General features: G+C 42.2%; 2 protein-coding genes across 2 annotated transcripts in view; both read right to left on the bottom strand.

The window, feature by feature from the left end:
* LOC309550110 (uncharacterized protein) overlaps positions 1-9,141 on the bottom strand; it is a gene marked incomplete at both ends in the record, with an annotated part of 34,182 nt that extends 25,041 nt beyond the window's left edge. The window contains one exon of the mRNA XM_082250565.1: positions 8,868-9,141. Within this exon, the coding sequence (XP_082106691.1) occupies positions 8,868-9,141 (274 nt within the window). The remainder of the gene's footprint in view (positions 1-8,867) is intronic.
* Positions 8,635-13,464, bottom strand: LOC309551757 (UPF0449 protein C19orf25 homolog). The gene is made up of 2 exons (XM_082252449.1): positions 13,303-13,464; positions 8,635-9,482 (listed from the first exon to the last, which is right to left on the bottom strand). The coding sequence occupies exons 1-2, from the start codon at positions 13,430-13,432 to the stop codon at positions 9,298-9,300; spliced, it is 315 nt and encodes a 104-aa protein (XP_082108575.1). The 5' UTR covers positions 13,433-13,464; the 3' UTR covers positions 8,635-9,297.
* Between the last annotated feature and the right edge of the window lie 7,210 nt (positions 13,465-20,674).

Consider the following 20,674-nt stretch of genomic DNA (forward strand, 5'->3'; position numbering starts at 1 on the left):
GCTGTGCAGGGATAGCCTGCATTTCTGTCACACTGGCGACTTGTAAAGGAGGAGGAAGGGGACTCAGGGGAAGGGTGATTGATCCCATCATAAACCTGCCCAGAAAAAGAAGTGAAGGGGATGGCATAGGGCAGTAGATGAGTAGGAAGGCAGAATTGCAGGAGATGGGGTTATTTACGAAAACTGGAGAGTGCAAAATCTGGTGCAGTTCTGCAAAGAAACCAATCAGCTTCCAGGTTTATTTGTCGAAGCCTAATTAAACAAGCTGAAGCTAGAAGCTGATTGGCTACCATGTGCATGTTGCTTCTATCACAGTAAGCATTTGTACTATTCTATGTGCATGTGAGTGAAGCTGCATAGGGGTAGTGGACATAGTGGGGGTTAGATTACTTTAGTGCCTGGTTGGCTGTTGCTTAGAGGTTTAATGTTCAGACATGTAAAAAAAAAAAAAATGTTGTTGTTGAACTGGTGGTGGGGTTGATGATGGAGGGCAAATGGAACAAAACACTGTTACACAAGTAGCAAAGCCTAGCAGGGCAGCTTTAAGTTATTGTGAAACTTGATTTTTTTTTTTTAAATATTAAAAGAATAAACATCTTATACTTACCTGCTCTGTGCAATATCAGCAGTCCTGATCCTCCTTCTCTTCACTAAGTGTCCCATAGAAAGGCTATTTCTATGGGGACACTTGTGCGTGCTCAATCCCAAGCCGCCCTGTGTAGTTTTGGATAGAGTAGAGAAGGGCTTTAACTCCTGCTGGGTTTATACTATAATCTGGGGTTCTATTAGAGAGATTTATCCTCACTTCCTGTCCTGCTGACAGCACTTCATTGAACAGGAAGTGAGGGGAACTCTGCAAGAGGCACACATATGTAAATAAAAATTAAACAGAGGTGTTCACTTTCCCATTGCTATGCTAAAGAAAAGCGTAAACTTTTGGTTTGTTAAGATTAATTGAATGTGAGTGGGGGAAGGTATAGATCAAAAGTTGTGTACAGTTTGAGGGTATCATCCTTGTTTCAAATATATTGGGAACAGAAAGAGTAAGTAGGACTTTAAATTAGTGATCGAACGATATCGTTTTTTTAATACCGATATTTTGGTCATCGGATATCAGTGTCGGCTGATATTTTCGGACATGTAAAAAAAAAAATGTTTTTTTTTTTTTTTCTAAAGGTACTCTTGTGGAGGGATCTGGGGGTCTAAAAGACCCCAAACTCCTCATCGACACAGAAAAGCATTCAGAACGCCAAGTTTGGCTGTTTTGAATGCTGTCAGTTTTTGAATTCGGCGCCGAGTACCCGGAAGTGATGTCATGACATCACTTCCGGGTTTTTTTACATGGAGATGCAGTACACCGGGTCTTCTCTTCGGCAGCGGTGGAGGTAGGATGCCCGGGTCTCCCGGTAGGACGGGAGACCCGTGCGAGCCACAGAAGGCGGCGGGAGGGGGGGGGGTGGAATATCCCCTCCTTGTAATGACAGCCGAGCGGCTTCTCAGTCGCATCGGTTGTCATTACAAGTCAGCCGACCATCGGACACTGGTACCGGGGTGATGCATCTAGCTGCAGGCATCCCCCCATTACAAGCACTTTCCCTAAATATCGGTAATATCGGTAAATCCAAAGGCCGATTCCGATATATCGGGGAAAGTACATATCGGCCCCCGATATATCGGTGTTGCCGATAATCGGTCGATCCCTACTTTAAATACCCCTCCAAAGTACACACAAGTACAAAAGTATATATAAAAATACAAAATATTTTATTGGTTATAGGACAATAAAAATGTTTTAAAATATACAACATATGAAAAAAGAGCTTGCATATTGACTACCAAATATAGCCACCATGGAGTTGCATGGTATATGGTCGAGATATGGGATAGAGGTCTACGTGTTTCGCAGAAGTACGGCTTCTTCGGGACTACCTAGCTCTCGAGGCACCATAGAGATTGTTTCTAAAAGGTAGAAAAGCATATCAGTGTGATTCATATCATAATGAATTCATATTTATTCACAAAAAAATCATTATAAAAACTTCACTGTCTTTTCAGTGAAGTTTTCATAATGATTTTTTTGTGAATAAATAGGATTACATTATGTTATGAATCACACTGATATGCTTTTCTACCTTTAGAAACAATCTCTATGGTGCCTCGAGAGCTAGGTGGTCCCGAAAAAGCCGTACTTCTGCGAAACACGTAGACCTCTATCCCATATCTCGACCATATACCATGCAACTCCATAGTGGCTATATTATATAGAATCAATATGCAAGCTCATTTTTCATATGTTGTAACATATTGTCAAAAACCCAATAAAATATTTTGTATTTTTATATATACTTTTGTGCTTGTGTGTACTTTAGAGGGGTATTTAAAGTCCTACTTGCTATTTCTGTTCCCAATACTTTTGGTTTGTATTGCTGGCTGAAACAGCACCCTCACTTCCTTGTCTGGGAAATCTTTGTCTGCAAGATGGAAAGGGAGGTGATCTCTCTAATGGCGCACTGGATAACAGAAAAATCTGCTCAAGAGTACCCGCCCTTCCCTACATTATCCAAAAGTAAAGGCCCGTACACACGTACCGATCGTCGGCATACAAACGTCGGTGGACGAAGGATCTGCCGATTGTACGTGTGTTAGTATGGTGCCTCCGACAGATGTCTGCGCACAATCCGCGGACAAAAGTCTTTCGTGCAAACATGAAAATATTTGTATGCCGACACCAGAACGGACGATTGTTCGCCTGTCAGTACACAATTCGGCCGACAGACCGCAGATTTGCAAGACTGGGCATGCTCAGAAAATAGAAAACACAGGGAAAGTTAACCATTACATGACATCACTTCTGCAGTCGGCGGACAAAATTCTTGTGCTGTCCTTGTGCTGTCTTTGCACTTTTCAGCAGACACCGACATCCCGGGGAGAAAAGAGGAACATTTGTAAGCCGACCATCGGTACGTGTGTACGGGGCTTAAGAAAAAGGGCTTTGGCTGGACATACAATTTAAGACCTTTACATTACACACACAAAACAAGGTATACAACCAAAATGACATAAGCCAGTTTATTCAAATTCATAGCACCACACCACACCACAGCATTCATAGCACCCACCACAATTTTTCATTTTAACCAGAAATTGGTTTAACTATGTTGCTCAAAAGCAGAAATGACAGAACAGTCTGGTACGGATGTGAAAGCATAACCACAATGTACAACACTGTGCTGCTGGTCTATAAAAATAGAGAAAAGAGGAGGAGTATCTGTGTTGTTCATAGCATCTTTCATTTGGTGACCTCTATTATAAAAATGATGGCAGAAATCTGTCTGGTTGAGAACGACAAAGAGGTGCAAACAGGAGACTTCAATATCCTGGATTTAGCAAAGTGTAAAGGGCCCTAAAGTGACCAAGATGAGGAGGGAGAGAACCGAGAGAGCCTCTGCTCTCATGCACAGCGCTGGATCGAGAATGGACTCCGGCACAAAAGGTTTTCTACCTTAATGCAAAGAATGCATTAGGGTAACAAAAAAAAAACCTTGAGGCTTTAGAGCCACTTTAAATTGGCCATACACTGATCAAAATTAAGCCATTTCAGCAGGGACCAGCTAAATTTCAATCAGTGTGTGGCAGCCCTCCCCTCCTCAACAGAAATTGATCTGTCAAAGGGACATTTTGGAAAATTTGTCTCAAAACAGCTGCAGCCGCTGAACGGTGTTTTTTGACAGCTGTGGGTGCTGCTGTCAGAATACAACATGCCGGTGTGTGCATGCATTCGGGCCTTGCACCTGCACAAATGTCCATGCAGCCACCACATCTCAACTGACATGTCCTATAGATCCCTACACTATAGTAGTGTAACTCTATTTTTTCTTTAAAACAAAAGAAAAAAAAAAAAAGCACAGATACAAAAAACTTGACTGCAGAGACCAACCTGACGCTGACACATGTTGAAACTGAAACATGACTTTTACTTTTTACCGTCCCTTCTAAAGCTGGATACACACTATACAACTTTCTATAGATTTACCAAAACCATATAAAAGGAGGTGAAACCTTAAAACTTTAAAATTTGTATGCAGTCAGGCAGGCCCTTGCACTACATAGCTGAAGGTAAACCTAAAGGAAATCGAACAACAAACGTATAGCGTGTATCCCGCTTAAGTGCTGGTGGGAGGGTCTGCCTTCTACATTCACATGATCGGTATTATAATAATAGGAAAACTGCTGGGAAAAGCAATGAGGCAATTCTATGAGAAGGAAATTACACTGCAGAAGAACTGAACACAGTGTACAGAGCGCTCCCATTGTTACAAGAAAGCCATGATATAATATTTGTCATCTTCAGAAAATCATAGCTGGCTGCAGAATGAAATCTACAGTTGTTAGCCAAAGAAAATTCAAAATGCTTGTGTGCCAATTAAAGCCTAAAGCCACTTTAAGGCTCCTTTCACACACTCCGTCCGTTGGACGGAGTCCGTTTTTCTCAGCGGGGGATCAAGCCGCCGATCCCCCGCTGAGCAGCAGGAGGACAGCTGTGTTTCCGCGCTGTGTGCGGAGACACAGCTGACAGTTCCCCATGCATCTCTATGGGGGAAATCGGATGTCAACGGACCGTCAGTCCATTCTCATCCGATCCCATGTGATCCGATCCGCTGGACGGATGGAAAATAGGGTTTCCATCCGTCCAGATTTGACGGATCGGATGTCAGCGGACATGTCTCCGCTGACATCCGATGCCCCATAGGAATGCATGGGGGGACCGTCCAGATCCGCCAAAAAAACGGACAGGCGGATCTGAACAGTCCGCCCGTGTGAAAGGGGCCTTAATGTCCCTTTAAATAGTTTATTCAGGCGCTACCCCAAGGTACATATCCACTGAGCAGGAGTCATCCTAACTATGAACTCTGTATTTCAAGTAGCAATTCAGACAGATACCAAGCAGTGTGCATCTTGGGGTATCTTAGGCATGGTTCACACCTTTTTGCAGAAACGCACTCCAGTCCATTTAACATGGTTTCCTAGGGGACATGTTTACATCAATGTTTTTTTAAACTGCGTTTTTTTAAAAGGGTCAGGGACTTTTGTAAACGCAAAACGGTGCTTTTTATGGTTCAATAGACTTTAATGAATAAGCTGCAGAAAAGCATGTGGTGCGTTTGTTGCCAAGATTTTACCGCGATTTGCATTTTTTAATCTACCCAACAACAAATTGGTCCCTAAAATAGCATAAAGAATGCAAAATGCAAATCGTAGCAAAATCGCATGTGCAAAAACCCACAGCACAGGAACGATCAAAAGCAAACTGCATAGGTGTAAACTGAGCCTAAGGGGTTAATTTACTAAAGGCAAATAGACTGTGCACCTTGCAAGTAAACTTGCACTCTGCAAACAAAGTTGCTCCAGAGCTCAGTAAATGAGCAGAAGCTCTGCTGACTTCCGTCGTCGAATCATGTGCAGGCAAAACTGCTTTTTTTTTTTTTTCCTTGCATGTGATTGGGTATGCTTTGCCAAATAAAGCTTTACCTCATTTACTAAGTTCTGGAGTAACTGCACTTTGCAAAGTGCACAGTCTATTTGGCTTTGGTAAATCAACCCACCCCCTAGACTCAATACAACTACAAAAATTTACCAGGGAGGCTGAAAATCTGCAGATCCACCCACACACAATAAATAGATAGGGTATATGGGAGATACACTCTGTTTGGAAAAGTATGTTTACCAGCATAGAGGTTGCCCAGATAAATATGAACAAGTAGAGACCCCATGGCTTGATATCCCAGATCTTAGTCCTCTAGATTTGATAACTAATAGGATTCTGTAACTGATCTGACTCTGTGTTTGATTTGCACATTGCCATTCAAGCTAACAGCATTTCTACCTAAAGTGGTAGTAAAGTCTTTTTTTGTACTTGTATCTACAGATAAGCCTATAAAAAAGCTTACCTGTAGGTACAATAACACACAAAAGTGAGTTCACCCCTCAAATTTATGGTAATATTTATTTTTACCTTTTTTATGTGACAACACTAAAGAAATGACACTTTGCTACAATGTAAAGTAGTGAGTGTACAGTGTAAATTTGCTGTCCCCCTCAAAATAATGCAACACACAGCTTATAATGTCTAAACCACTGGCAACAAAAAAGTGAGTACACCCCTAAGTGAAAATGTCCAAATTGGGTCCAAATAGCCATTTTACCCTCCATGATGTCATGTGACTAGTTAATGTTACAAGGTCTCAGGTGTGAATGGGGAGCAGGTGTGTTAAATGTGGTGTTATCGCTCTCACTCTCTCATACTGGTCACTGGAAGTTCAACATGGCACCTCATGGTAAAGAACTCTCTGAGGATCTGAAAAAAATAAATAAAATTGTTGCTCTACATGAAGATGGCCTAGGCTATAAGATTGCCAAGACCCTGAAACTGAGCTGCAGCATGGTGGCCAAGACCATGCAGCAGTTTAACAGGACAGGTTTCACTCAGAACAGGCCTCGCCATGGTCAGCCAAAGATGCTGAGTGCACGTGCTAAGCATCATATCCAGAGGTTGTCTTTGGGAAATATATGTAGTGGAGTGCTGCCAGCATTGCTGCAGAGGTTGAAGGGGTGGGGGGTCAGCCTGTCAGTGCTCAGACCATACGCCGCACACTGCATCAAATTGGTCTGCATGGCTATCATCCAAGAAGGAAGCCTTTTCTAAAGATGATGTACAAGAAAGCCTGTAAACCGTTTGCTGAAGACAAGGACATGGATTATTGGAACCATGTAATGTGGTCTGATGAGACCAAGATGAACATATTTGGTTCAGATGGCGTCAAGGGTGTGGTGGCAACCAGGTGAGGAGTACAAAAACAAGTGTGTCTTGACTACAGTCAAGCATGGTGGTGGAGTGTCATTGTCTGGGGCTGCATGAGTGCTGCCGGCACTGGGGAGCTACAGTTCATTGAGGGAACCATGAATGCCAACATGTACTGTGACATACTGAAGCAGAGCATGATCCCCTCCCTTCGGAGACTGGGCCGCAGGGCAGTATTCCAACATAACGACCCCAAACACACCTCCAAGATAACCACTGCCTTGCTTCAGAAGCTGAGGGTAAAGGTGATGGACTGGCCAAGCATATCTTCAGACCTAAACACTATTGTGCATCTGTGGGGCAACCTCAAATGTAAGGCTGGGGAACGCAAGTTCTCTAACATCCACCAGCTCTGTGATGTCGTCAGGGAGGAGTGGAAGAGGACTCCAGTGGCAACCTGTGAAGCTCTGGTGAACTCCATGCTCAAGAGGGTTAAGGTAGTGCTGGAAAATAATGGTGGCCACACAAAATATTGACACTTTGGACATTTTCACTTAGGGGTGTACTTACTTTTGTTGCCAGCGGTTTAGACATTAATGGCTGTGTGTTGAGTTATTTTGAGGAACAGCAAATTTACAGTTATACAAGCTATCCACTCACTACTTTACATTGTAGCAAAGTTTCACTTCTTTCTTCAGTGTTGTCACATGAAAAGATATAATAAAATATTTACAAAAATGTGAGGGGTGTACTAACTTTTGTGAGATACATTGAATATCTCCTAAAGTTGTGGTGTTTAGGCAATAGTCCCAATAGATGCAGCTGGTGACGTCACTGGCGCATGCGCTCTGAAGGCCCGGCATACCGTGCCGGACCTTCAGAGCTCTGTGCCGCAGCTGACTGCTCCTGTGTGCATGCGCAGGAGTGACCTCATAGCGGCTCCAGCCACAAATACAGCCTGCAAACCCAGAAGGAAGACCGGCTGAAGATGGAAGCCCTGTCAGCGGTGACAGTGGGCTGCTGGAGGGCTTGGTTCTAAGGTAAGTATTTCATATTGTACTAGTATGCGATGCCATTGCAGGGGACTTTTTTTTTGCCAGCCACAATTTACTACCACTTTAACACCATGTTAAAGCAGAATGTCAAAAAAAATATGAATACTGTATTATGTAAATGTATCACTCCATAGCTGCACTAAGAATGGATTCACATGTTGTCTATGGAAATTGTACATTTTACCTGTTAAATGCTCTGGAATTGTGTTTAGGTTTTCAGTAAACATTCCTCCTAAATAAAAAAAAGAAAGTTAATTTGGGCCAATCTGGCCCAAACAAACGATTTACTGCACTAACAGTAAACAGCACGGTATTCCGGCAGTTGGACGGGAGCTACCCACCCCAATCCCAGAATAAAATAGAGACAGGCTGAGTGCTGCTCAGCTATTCACAGGAAGCTTTGTCTTCTATGAACGAATACAAAGCTTCCTCTAATTGGCTGAGGAGCAAAGTCACATCATCCGTCTGCCTCTCCACCTCAGCCATTCACAGGAAGCCTTGTATTCAGTCATAGAATACAAAGCTTCCTGTGAATGGCTGTGAAGCGCTTAGCTGACTGTTTTGTTCTGGGAATAGGATGGGAAGTCCCTGTCCTGCAGCGGGAACACAGCATTGTATACAGTATGTAGAGGAGCCTACATACAATTAAAACAGTGCACCCAGCAATCGCACCTGTTTCAGCAGTAAGTAGTTTGTTTGAGCCAGCTTGGCCCAAAATAACCATTTAAAGGGATGTTAAAAAGGTGGAGTTACATTATATATATATATATATATTTTTTAATTCAAGTGGCATTACCCTTTTTAGATTTTTGGGAAGAATGTCTGCGAAAACGTAAACAGTGTAGTGCAGAATGCATATCTGACTGGTCACCAACGTGTTTTGGACTTCATGGTATTTAATAGCTTATTTATAAAATATCTGTTGTTGTAATCAAGACCTATGAGAAATCTTAAAATGGGCGGCACTTGGTTCTTCTGCAAATCAATATAGACTGGTATTACCCTGGCCGTACTTTTGTCTATAGAATTGACAAGACACCATTCAGACACCCATTTACTCCAGGACTCTTTAAGAAATTGAGAGGAAAGTATAAGGAAGGACACCCTGCTGGACTGGATCACAGTGTCGGCCGCTGAAATGGCCTGTACTCCACCTGCTTGATCACGGTGCTCAACAAAGCCATGGTAGCCATTCTGCTCCAAAATTCCAGCAACTTTAAGAGCAATGTCTATATCGTGTTCACTGTGCCACAAGGAGAATTCATACTTATATTGTGTTGTGTCCATATCTCAAGTGGACACACAATGTCAATGAAGCACTTGCCTATTTCAAAGGAGGAGTAAACTCTAGTGAATTTCATGTTACAGATCTTTTCACCTATACTTTTAAAAACCATTGGCAGCAGGTAGTTGGCCAAAATAAAGTACATGCTTGGACTAAATTCACATGGCTGCTTCTCTAAGCTCTTCAATAACACTTTCAATCTTCATTCCAGAAGATCTCAAAGCCTCACATCGTTCCTTCAGTTCATCTTGGGCTTCCTTCAACTTGTTGTTTAATTGCACATATGAACAACTCTGTAAGTACTGCTTATTTGCCTCACTGGATGCATCATAAGTAAAGGTCTCTGTTAGAAAACAAAAAAAATAAGTGAAAAACAGGAGCAGGGCAGTGGTAAGCAAGAACATGGATGAAACGCATACAGTCGGGTCCATAAATATTGGGACATCGACACAATTCTAATCTTTTTGTCTCTATACACCACCACAATGGATTTGAAATGAAACAAACAAGATGTGCTTTAACTAAAGAATTTAAGGTTTAATTTGAGGGCATTTACATCTGAATCAGGTGAAAGGTGTAGGAATTACAACAGTTTGTAAATGTGCCTCCCACTTTTTAAGGGACCAAAAGTAATGGGACAATTGGCTGTTCAGCTGTTCCATGTCCAGGTGTGTGTTATTCCCTCATTATCCCATTTACAAGGAGCAGATAAAAGGTCCAGAGTTAATTTCAAGTGTGCTATTTGCATTTGGAATCTGTTGCGGTCAACTCTCAATATGAGATCCAAAGAGCTGTCACTATCAGTGAAGCAAGCCATCATTAGGCTGAAAAAACAAAACAAACCCATCAGAGAGATAGCAAAAACATTAGGTGTGGCCAAATCAACTGTTTGGAACATCCTTAAAAAGAAAGAACGCATCGGTAAGCTCAGCAACACCAAAAGACCCGGAAGACCACAGAAAACAACTGTGGTGGATGACCGAAGAATTTTTTCCCTGGTGAAGAAAACACCCTTCACAACAGTTGGCCAGCCGACCCTGGGTGTGCAGAATGTCGGTCATTGCAATATTTTTTGTCACGCGGTATTTGCGCAGCGGTCTTTAGAAAGCCAATTTTTTGGAAAAATTTTGAAAAATCACATTTCACTGCATTTAAAAAATACTAAACAGTAAAGTTAGCCCATTTTTTTTGTATATTGTGAAAGATGATGTCACGCCGAGTAAATAGATACCCAACATGTTTAAAATTGCGCACACACGTGGGATGGCGACAAACTACGGTCAATAGAGATCTCAATCGGCGACGCTTTACATTTTTTTATCGGTTACCAGTTTAGAATTAGAGTGTAGCTCTTTTTTTAAAATTATTGATCACGCTCTGGCGATCGCGGCGATACCTCACATGTGTGGTTTGAACAGCGATTTCATTCGCGGCTCGACTTCCGTATAAGTTTTTTTTTTGTGCGCGAGCTAACGGTGACGGGGGCGGGGGCGGCTAAAATTTTTCTGATCACTTTATTGCTGTCACAAGCAATGTAAACATCCCTTGTGACACCAATATGCAGTGACAGGTACTCTTTATGGAGGGATCGAGGGTCTAAAAGACCCTAGTCCCCTCCACTACACTTCCATGTATGCAAAACGCCGAAAACTGCGTTTTTGCATACAGCCGTTTTTTAAATTTGCCGCCTTTTGCAGCACAGTAACCCGGAAGGGACGTCATGGACGCCGCCTCTGGGTTACGTCACCGGAGACCCGATCTAAGCCTTTTCCGGCTTTGATCGGGACTCCATCCAGCCGGCGGAAGTGCCGGGTGGGTGCTCGGGGCTACCGGTGGGACGGGAGCCCCGAGCAAAGTCACGGAAGGCGGCGGGAGGGGGGGGGGTACGTCCCCTCCCACTCACCCGGGTAACGATCGAGCGGCTCCCGATCGAGAAGCATCGGTCGTTACTGACGGAAAGCTGACCGTCGGTTGTAAACCACGGTACCAGGATGGTGCCTCTAGCTAGAGGCATCATCCCGGTATACTATCGCAAAGTTTGCCGACATAGTCCTACGTCACTTTGCGGTGGGTGGTTAAGCCAGTATTCCACTGTTTACATTTTTCCATTATTATATCTGCTGTTTTGAAGTTGCTGTATTATTTCTTTATTTTATGGTTGTGACCTGATGGTATACTTTGCACTGTTGTGACTTTTTCATGAAAACTCAATAAAAATATTGAAATATAAAAAAAAAAAAAAAATGTTATACTTACCCTACTCTGTGCAGTTGATTTTGCACAGAGCAACCCAGATCCTCCTCTTCTCGGGTCCCTCTTTGACGCTCCTGGCCCCTCCCTCCAATCAAGTGCCCCCACAGCAAGCAGCTTGCTATGGGGGCACCCGAGCCAAGCTGCAGCTCTGTGTGTCCATTCAAACACGGAGCTGCCGTTCGGCTCCGCTCCCCTCCCTCCTGATTGGCTAACTGACTTTGATTGACAGCCACGGCTGTGTCCCAGCTAATCAGGAGGGAGAGTCCAAGACAGCCGATGGACATTGCTGGATAGAGATGGGGCACAGGTAAGTATTAGGGGGGGGGGGGGGGAGGCTGCTACACACAGAAGATTTTTTTTTTATCTTAATGCAAAGAATGCATTAAGATAAAAAACCTTCAGACTTTACAACTCCTAACAGTCCCCCTTTACTTTTGGCCGACCCCCATCGAGTTGGATCTTAATTGTTTTATTTCTAATTGGTAAAAGTAAGAGATACATTGGATATTAATTTTTATTCAATTTTTCCATTTTCAAATTTTTTTTTCATCTTTATCCTCATTACTTTATTTTTAATTTTAACTTCATTTTCTTTTTATTTTATTTTCAATATATATAAATTTTTTTTTAATATGAAAATTATTCGTCCATATTTATTATTTTGGTATGATCTGATATACAGCTAGCTAATGTTAGTTGAGATTGATTGTTTTTAGTGCATTTTATTTTCTATTTTGCTAATAAAATCTTCTAATGTTATGTATATGAAGCTGGAAGTGACATCGTTGGGACAATTTTGACTTAGCAGTTTTATCAGTATTATCAATAATAGTATCTTAGGTGTGCTTCTAAAATGGCCGTCATGGTTTTTGATTGGCCACTGGGGAGGAGGCGACTTCTCTCTTGATATAATTAGAGGTCTGTACTTATCGGAGATTAGGTCCTTGGTGACGCCCTGTGGGAGGGTGAAAAGCGTTGACGTAATTTCCGGTATCGAGTTGTAACAACGTCACTTCCGGTTTCCATGGAACGCATGGTGGTTACGGCATTCGCAGAACCATTTTGTTATTCACATGCTGGTTTATTACTACTGTTTTGCAAGTATGTTTTTATTGCGCAATTAAACTGCAAACCTACGGTACTTCACCATTGGCTCCTTCTCTTTGTTCTGCACTTGAGGATTATTTGGAACATCTAAGAGGCTACTGGGGAGTCCTTGATCTGTTCCTTGTGACCCATCAGTCTTACTTTTAACCAAGCCTGTCTGACTCCCAGACTGAAAAGCCGGGGGTCCAATGAGTGTGTCATATCATGGAATGAATTTAGGTGGAGCACTTCAGCACTTTTAAGAAGATTGGAGCATGAGAGCACTTTATATTGATTACATCAGTTTATTTGGACTTTTTTTTGTATATTTCATATGTTCATTTGATGCTATCGCTGTTTTTATATTCTTTCGTTTACACTTAAAAACTTGCAATTAACACTTGGTGCACAGCTGCTGCTAACAATTTCACTTTAAATTCACTATAGCGCGAGTATTTATTTTACTATAATGGTCAAACATTCCCATAGACACACTCCTAAACCTTGTGGACAGCCTTCCCAGAATGAAGCTGTTATAGCTGCAAAGGGTGGGCCAACTCAATATTGAACCCTGTGGACTAAGACTGGGATGCTATTAAAGTTAATGTGTGTGTAAAGGCAGGCGTCCCAATACGTTTGGCAATATAGTGTGTGTGTGTGTGTGTGTATACACACATATACGTGTGTATAATATATATATATATATATATATATATATATATATATATATATATATATATATATATATATATATATATATTTATTACATAAATGGAAGTATTATTTAATGCAGCCATTAGCATCTTGCTACCAGAAAATCTTACCCTCACTGAGGTCACAAACAAATACTGGGTCAGATGCTACAGCCCCTCGAACATCTTCCAGAATCTGCTCTACAGTAGGTGGTTCTGGTCGAGAAGGAAGAACAATGCGCTTTTTTGCTCTAGAGGTCATCTTGTGAATGTGTCATGAAAAAAGCAGTGGTCTGAAAACACAAAAACATAGTCCATAACATGTAGCGACAATTTTTTTTTTTTTTTGTTAACAATTTAAATGACAACATTTTACACAACTGTTTAGGGAAAACAGATAAGTTAGGGCCTTGGTTTAGTTTGAGTTCTTGGGGCCAAGATCAGTAAGGTGTGGCCTGGTGATCCTGACATTGAAGGTCCTTGTTTATGCACTTCCTGTTATGGGGAGACAACTGTCCTTCAAATGCACTCTAGCTCCAGTGAACAGTGTTAAGGTATGTTATTTTGCACTGGTGTCCTGTGGTGCTATTTATTGTGATTGGTATCTCAATGTGCAATGACACACTAAAGCCCCGTACACACGTACCGATGGTCGGCTTACAAATGTTCCTCTTTTCTCCCCGGGATGTCGGTGTCTGCTGAAAAGTGCAAAGACAGCACAAGGACAGCACAAGAATTTTGTCCGCCGACTGCAGAAGTGATGTTATGTAATGGTTAACTTTCCCTGTTTTTTCTATTTTCTGAGCATGCCCAGTCTTGCAAATCTGCGGTCTGTCGGCCGAATTGTGTACTGACAGGCGAACAATCGTCCGTTCTGGTGTCGGCATACAAAAATTTTCATGTTTGCAAGAAAGACTTTTGTCCGCGGATTGTGCGCAGACATCTGTCGGAGGCACCATACTAACACGCGTACAATCGGCAGATCCTTCGTCCACCGACGTTTGTATGCCGACGATCGGTACGTGTGTACGGGCCTTTAGGCTCCATGTACACGGGACGTTGTTAAAAGTCCCTTTGAATGCTGGAATTTTTAGGACGTATGAAACGTCCGTTAGGTCGCGTTTGCACCCGCGTTTAGCGGGCGTTTGCGTTTAGAACCGTTCCTAGAGGTCAAAAAAATGATTCCCCTTTAAAATGAAAAAACGCGAACGCTAAACGCGGGTCATCGCGTTCTGCCACGTTTGTAATGCCGGGAAACAGACGTTCGAACGCAAATAATTGCGTTCTAAAAAAAGTCCCTGAACGCAACTGCCTGCAAATGACTGTAAATGACAATGTGTACATGGACAGATAAGATAACATGGAGCTGCGTTCAGGGGCTTCTGAAAAAAACGCCCAACTGCTCCTAAACGGCCATTTACAACGTCCCGTGTACATGGAGCCTAAAATGCGTTGTCGTGTGCTGCACTAGCCAAATTTAGTGTAGAAGTGATTTTTGATCCAGTGTGTTGCATTGGCAGCCAAGAATGGGCTGCCTTAAAGCAACCGTTGTCAACTTTGAATGCACCACTGTGGACTGCCCAGGTGTGAACAAAATTTTTTTTCTGTGACATGAATACTTCCTATTGGCTGTTCAGCTGCAGGGTACTCTCAGGATCCAGAAGAGAAGTGATATCCATGTGAAGAGACTGGGGACTGGCCAGCACAGCGCACTTCTACAGCGCTGGATTAATGATCCCTGCACCTGGAACTGAAGCCAGCAAGGGATCATGGCTGATTTAAGAGTATATCTTGCTTCACAAGGTAAAAAAAAAATATAATATGCAGAGTAGGTTAGAGGGAAGTGGGAGGGAGGTTCATGTTTTGCCCCCAGTTGGGCTTTAATTAGAAATATACTTGTAAGTCACATATGATCAGATACACACTTCTAGAGAGGAATGTGCAAACACAAGGTCAAAAAACATCAAGGTCTGAAGAATTCACAGGACACTAAGGCAGGGCCAGTCCTCACAAAGCTATCCTTTCATATAAGGAACATTTACATAAATCTTAGCACCTCCACTCACATAGGGTAGGAAGCAACAGAGCAGCAGCAGCTTAATAAATATATTTATATCACTATCTATGGGATTATTAAAACCAAACATGTCCTCCTAGCAGAAATCTTATACATTCTGATTAATACCTGTACCTTGTATGAGAGAGAACATTCTTACTGGCTTCATGTCTTTTTTGTTTGAGCTCACAGGAAGAAATTTGCTTATTCAATATAAAAGCACTACAGAAAAGCCACTACATGCGAATGCTATACTTCATTAGTGGAACATTACATCTGACCAACCATTTCCAATCCTATGCTGCTACTGTGTGTCTTGTATTCTAGGTATTTTACCAAAAGTATTGGGGCGCCTGCCTTTACACGCACATTAACCACTTACCCCAAACTGACGTACCCATACGTCAGCTGCCTTTGGGGGGTTATACCAGGGTGATGCCTCTAGCTAGAGGCATCATCCCGGTATTGTTGTTTAGAGCCGGTGGTCGGCTTTCCGGCGGTAATGACCGATGCGGCTTGGGAGCCGCTCGATCGTTACCCCGGCGAGCGGGAGGGGACACCCCCCCCCCCTCCCGCGGCTCTGCTCGGGTCTCCCGTCCCACCGGAAGCAGCTTCAATCGGGTCTCTGATGACGTAACCCAGAGGCAGAATACATGACGTCACGTCGGGTTACTTTGCTGCTAAAGGCTGCAGATTTAAAAATCAAATGTATTCAAAAACGCCGTTTTCGGCATTTTGAATACATGGAAGTGTAGTGCAGGGGACTAGGGTCTTTTAGACCCTCGATCCCTCCATAAAGAGTACCTGTCACTGCATATTGGTGTCACAAGGGATGATTACATTGCTTGTGACAGCAATAAAAGTGATCAGATTTTTATTTTTTTTTTTAAAAACCTGTGTTAAAGTTAAAAAAATAAATAAATAAATAAATTTGAAAAAAAAAAAAAACATTTTAGCCGCCTGCGTCGCGCACGAAAGAAAACGTATATGGAAGTCGAGCCGCGAATTAAATCACTGTTCAAACCACACATGTGAGGTATTGCCGCGATCGCCAGAGCGTGAGCAATAATTTGAAAAAACAGAGCTACACTCTAACTCTAAACTGGTAACCATTAAAAAAAATTTAAACCGTCGCCTATTGAGATTTCTATTGACCGTAGTTTGTCGTCATTCCACGGGTGTGCGCAATTTTAAACCGTAATATGTTGGGTATATATTTACTCGGCGTGACATCATCTTTCACAATATACAAAAAAATGGGCTAACTTTACTGTTCAATTTTTTTAAATGCAGTGAAATGTGATTTTTTGTAATTTTTCCAAAAAAATGGCGTTTTAAAGACCGCTGCGCAAATACTGCGTGACAAAAAATATTGCAATGACCGCCATTATATTCTCCAGAGTCATTGCTAAAAAAATATATATAATGTTTGGGGGTTCCAAGTAATTTTCTAGCAAAAATTACTGATTTTAACTTGTAAACAAAAAGTGTCAAAATAGGCCTGGTGGGTAAATGGTTAACTTTAATGGCATCCCAGTCTTAGTCTATAGAGTTCAATATTGAGTTGGCCCACCCTTTGCAGCTACACCAGCTTCAGCTCAGTCCACAAGTGTGTCTATGGGAATGTTTGCCCATTCTTCCAGAAGTACATTTGTGAGGTCAGGCGCTGATGTGGACAAAAAGGCCTGGCTCGCAGTCTCCACTCTAATTCATCCAAAAGGTGTTCTATCAGGTTGAGGGCAGGCCAGTCGATTTCCTCCACCCCAAACTTGCTCATCCATGTCCTTATGAACCTTGCTTTGTGCACTGGTCCAAATCATTTGGTGGAGGAGGGATTATGGTGCGGGATTGGGCTTGGTTCCTTAGTTACAGTGAAGAGAACTCTTAAGGCCTCATCATACCAAGAGATTTTGGACAATTTCATGCTCCCAACTTTGTGGGAACAGTTTGGGGACGGCCCCTTCCTGTTCCAACATGACTCCGCACCAGTGCACAAAGCAAGGTCCATAAAGACATGGATGAGCGAGTTTGAGATGGAGAAACTTGACCCGATAGAAAACCTTTGGGATCAGCGCCTGACCTCACAAATGCGCTTCTGGAAGAATGGTCAAATATTCCCATGGACACACTCCTAAACCTTGTGGACAGCAGGCCCAAAGGAGTTAAAGTTGTTATAGCTGCAAAGGGTGGGCCAACTCAATATGAAACCCTACAGACTAAGACTGGGATGCCATTAAGTTCATGTGCGTGTAAAGGCAGGCGTCCCAATACTTTTGGTAAAATAGTGTAGCTATGTGCTTTTTCCAGAGCTTACAGTTTTTATAGCTGGGTATGTTATCACAGTTCTCATGAATGTGACTTTACAAACTCCATCAATGGAAGTTTTTGGGCTGATATTTCTAAGTACTAATGACTCAAAACATCAGTCTGATAGCTGTAATAAACTTTGTGTTTGGATTATTTACGTGCAGTTTTTTTATGTTGCATTTATGATAACTTGTGAATTTTTTCACAATATAACAGGAACCAGATGACTTGGATGGGACTCTTGATAGGAGTCTGAGTTCACATCCTCTTGGCCAATTTAGTCCATTAAGAATTATCAGTATGCCCTCCATCTCGATCACCAGAGTGTCCACCGCAAGTGCCCAGTGGTCTCTGGACCTGCTAACAAACCATTCCAGTATGCTGTTGAATCTGGACAACAGCAGATCATTATCTGGCATCCCCCAGCTGTAGCAAAGGGCTTTAAACACCTCTAGATGAAGAGCCCATTCCCCCAGATACAGACGCTGAAGACTGAGAACATCCACCTGCAACTTTCCACACCAGTGCAGCACTTATGGCTGGAATACAGGGGCCGAATATCGCCCGATCATTCGACCACCGACATATGAAAAAGTGTTCGTTGGTCGAAAACGTTGCCAACATACACAGGCCGAATATCGCCCGACCGTTTGACCGCCGGCCAACAGAATTTTTTGGTTTTTTCAAACGGGATTTTTCATTCACAATATCGATATCGGTCACTGATGGCTGGGCATTAGCGAGTAGAATATCGGCCGATCCTTCGCTGAACGGAAATTTTCGGCCGATTTTCTTATCGTGTATTCCGGCCATTAGTGAAGGGAATAGTGTGTTTGGACCAGCTTGGTCAAAACAAACAATTTAAAGTCACAGAAAACCTGGAGATCAGCTTTAAAGAGGGCACATAGCCTCTTGCCCTCCGAGTCTTTGAACACAGAACTATTATCCACAGGAGCCATGAGGGTCTTAGACCCTGTTCAGACAGGGGCGACGCGACTTGCTGGGGCGACCTGTGAAGTCGCGGTGCACAGCGCGCACTGCGACCTCGGCGCGACATGCACGGACTTCATATCACTGAAGTCAATGCAGGTCGCCCCAAAGTAGTACAGGACCCTTTTTCTAAGTCGGAGCGACTTGTGTCGCTCCTATTAGAACGGGTCCTGTGCTAATCAATGGCAGACGACCCATCGCGACTTGTCAAGCGACCAAGTCGCGCTAGTGTGAATGGGGTCTGAATAGGACAAGAAATGGCTAAATCTTCCATAGGAACTGCCCACTTACATAGGAAATATTCCTCGATAAGATACTGCTCAGTGAAACATTTCTGTGGAGTAAAAAAATGTCTTCAGGTGGGGCTAGTTCCCATATAGGGTGGGCTCTACCAGCAAGTAGACTGGGATAACCCTAGGGCAATTTAAGGGACCCTATGCTGAATACCTTGGGGTGAGCAGGCACAAGCGCATATGATGTCAATAAAGGTAGCAATAGTATCCTTCAGCTTGGACAAAATCTATAAAAGGCGTCATCTTGATCTATTTCCTTCAAAAGTGAAGGATCACCCTCATCTACCAACTTCTCCAAACATAAAATGTGGCTCAAGAGCAAACCCAAAGACTGATTTAGGAAGAAAGGTGAAAGGGGCATGAGTTTGACCGCTATTATCGATGGCACATGTCAAACACAAGGCCCGTGGGCCGAATCTGGCCCACCAGGCCATTTCATGTAGCCCCCCCGCCCAGGGCTTTATTTCGCCCTCCATTCCCCACTCACCACTGTCACTTGTAAATGCAGAAGCCTTTTGGGTTTACAAGGACAGCTTTCCTTTCGGTGGCTCTCACAGATTTCTGCCTGCCCTGCACTCACTCTGGGGACAAGAGAAAGGCAGATGCAGTGTTGGATGAGGCATCAGATGGTAAGCTGCACTGTGACCCCCATCTGTGCCTGGATGCCCACCAATGATCTCCCTACAAATGAGAGAGGCACAGCTGCCTACACTACTTTCTGGTACTAGGCTGGGTAGGTGAGATGCGAGGAAGCTTTTTTTTTGGGGGGGGGGAGATGTGTGCAGAGGTAGGGGATGGGGGCGCATAGGAGGGGTGGAAGAGAGATGTGAACAGCCTGTGAAAGATCTGAACCCTGCACCCCTAAACCTTGCACTCTGTATGTAGCGCACCCCTGAACTGAGCAATTTGGCCATACCCACCGTTCAATGCAGCAACAATAATACCAATGCGGCCTGCAATGAAATTGAGTTTGCATTTGTTACGTCTCTGTATATTATTGTGTATATATATATATATCTCTGTATATTATTGTGTATATATATATCTCTGTATATTTTGTGTATATATATATCTCTGTATATTATTGTGTATATTATTGTGTATATGTCTCTGTATATTATTCTGTATGTCTCTGTATATTATTGTGTATGTCTCTGTATATTATTGTGTATATATCTCTGTATATTATTGTGTATATATATCTCTGTATATTATTGTGTATATGTCTCTGTATATTATTGTGTGTATATATATATATATATATATATATATATATATATATATATATATATATATATATATATATATATGTGTATATTATTGTGTATATATAGGTCTCTGTATATTATTGGGAGTGCAGTCATGTCTCTGTATATTATTGTGAATATATCTCTGTATATTATTGTGTATATGTCTCTGTATAGTATTGTGTATATGTCTCTGTATAGTATTGTGTATATGTCTCTGTATATTATTGTGTATGTATATGTCTCTGTATATTATTGAGAGTGCAGTCATGTCTCTGTATATATATCTCTGTATATTATTGTGTATATATGTCTCTGTACATTATTGTGTATATGTCTCTGTACATTATTGTGTATATGTCTCTGTACATTATTGTGTATATATCTATGTATATTATTGTGTATATGTCTCTGTTATTATTGTGTATATGTCTCTGTATATTACTGGTAGTACACTTGTCAGGTCTGTGTATATTATTGTGTATATGTCTCTGTATATTATTGGGAGTGCAGTCATGTCTCTGTATATTATTGTGTATATATCTCTGTATATTATTGTGTATATATATCTCTGTATATTATTGTGTATATGTCTCTGTATATTATTGTGT

This window comes from Pelophylax lessonae (genome assembly GCF_965119305.1).
Source record: "Pelophylax lessonae genome assembly, chromosome: 3".
Taxonomy (NCBI): domain Eukaryota; kingdom Metazoa; phylum Chordata; class Amphibia; order Anura; family Ranidae; genus Pelophylax; species Pelophylax lessonae.

What these genes read in the sequence shown, in the direction of transcription:
- LOC309551757 (XM_082252449.1), bottom strand. Translation starts at nt 13,432, where the DNA reads ATGACCTCTAGAGCAAAAAAGCGCATTGTTCTTCCTTCTCGACCAGAA. An exon ending in TGTTTGTGACCTCAGTGAGG is followed by an intron (nt 9,483 to 13,302) that starts GTAAGATTTTCT and finishes GTTTTCTAACAG; the next exon opens with AGACCTTTACTTATGATGCA.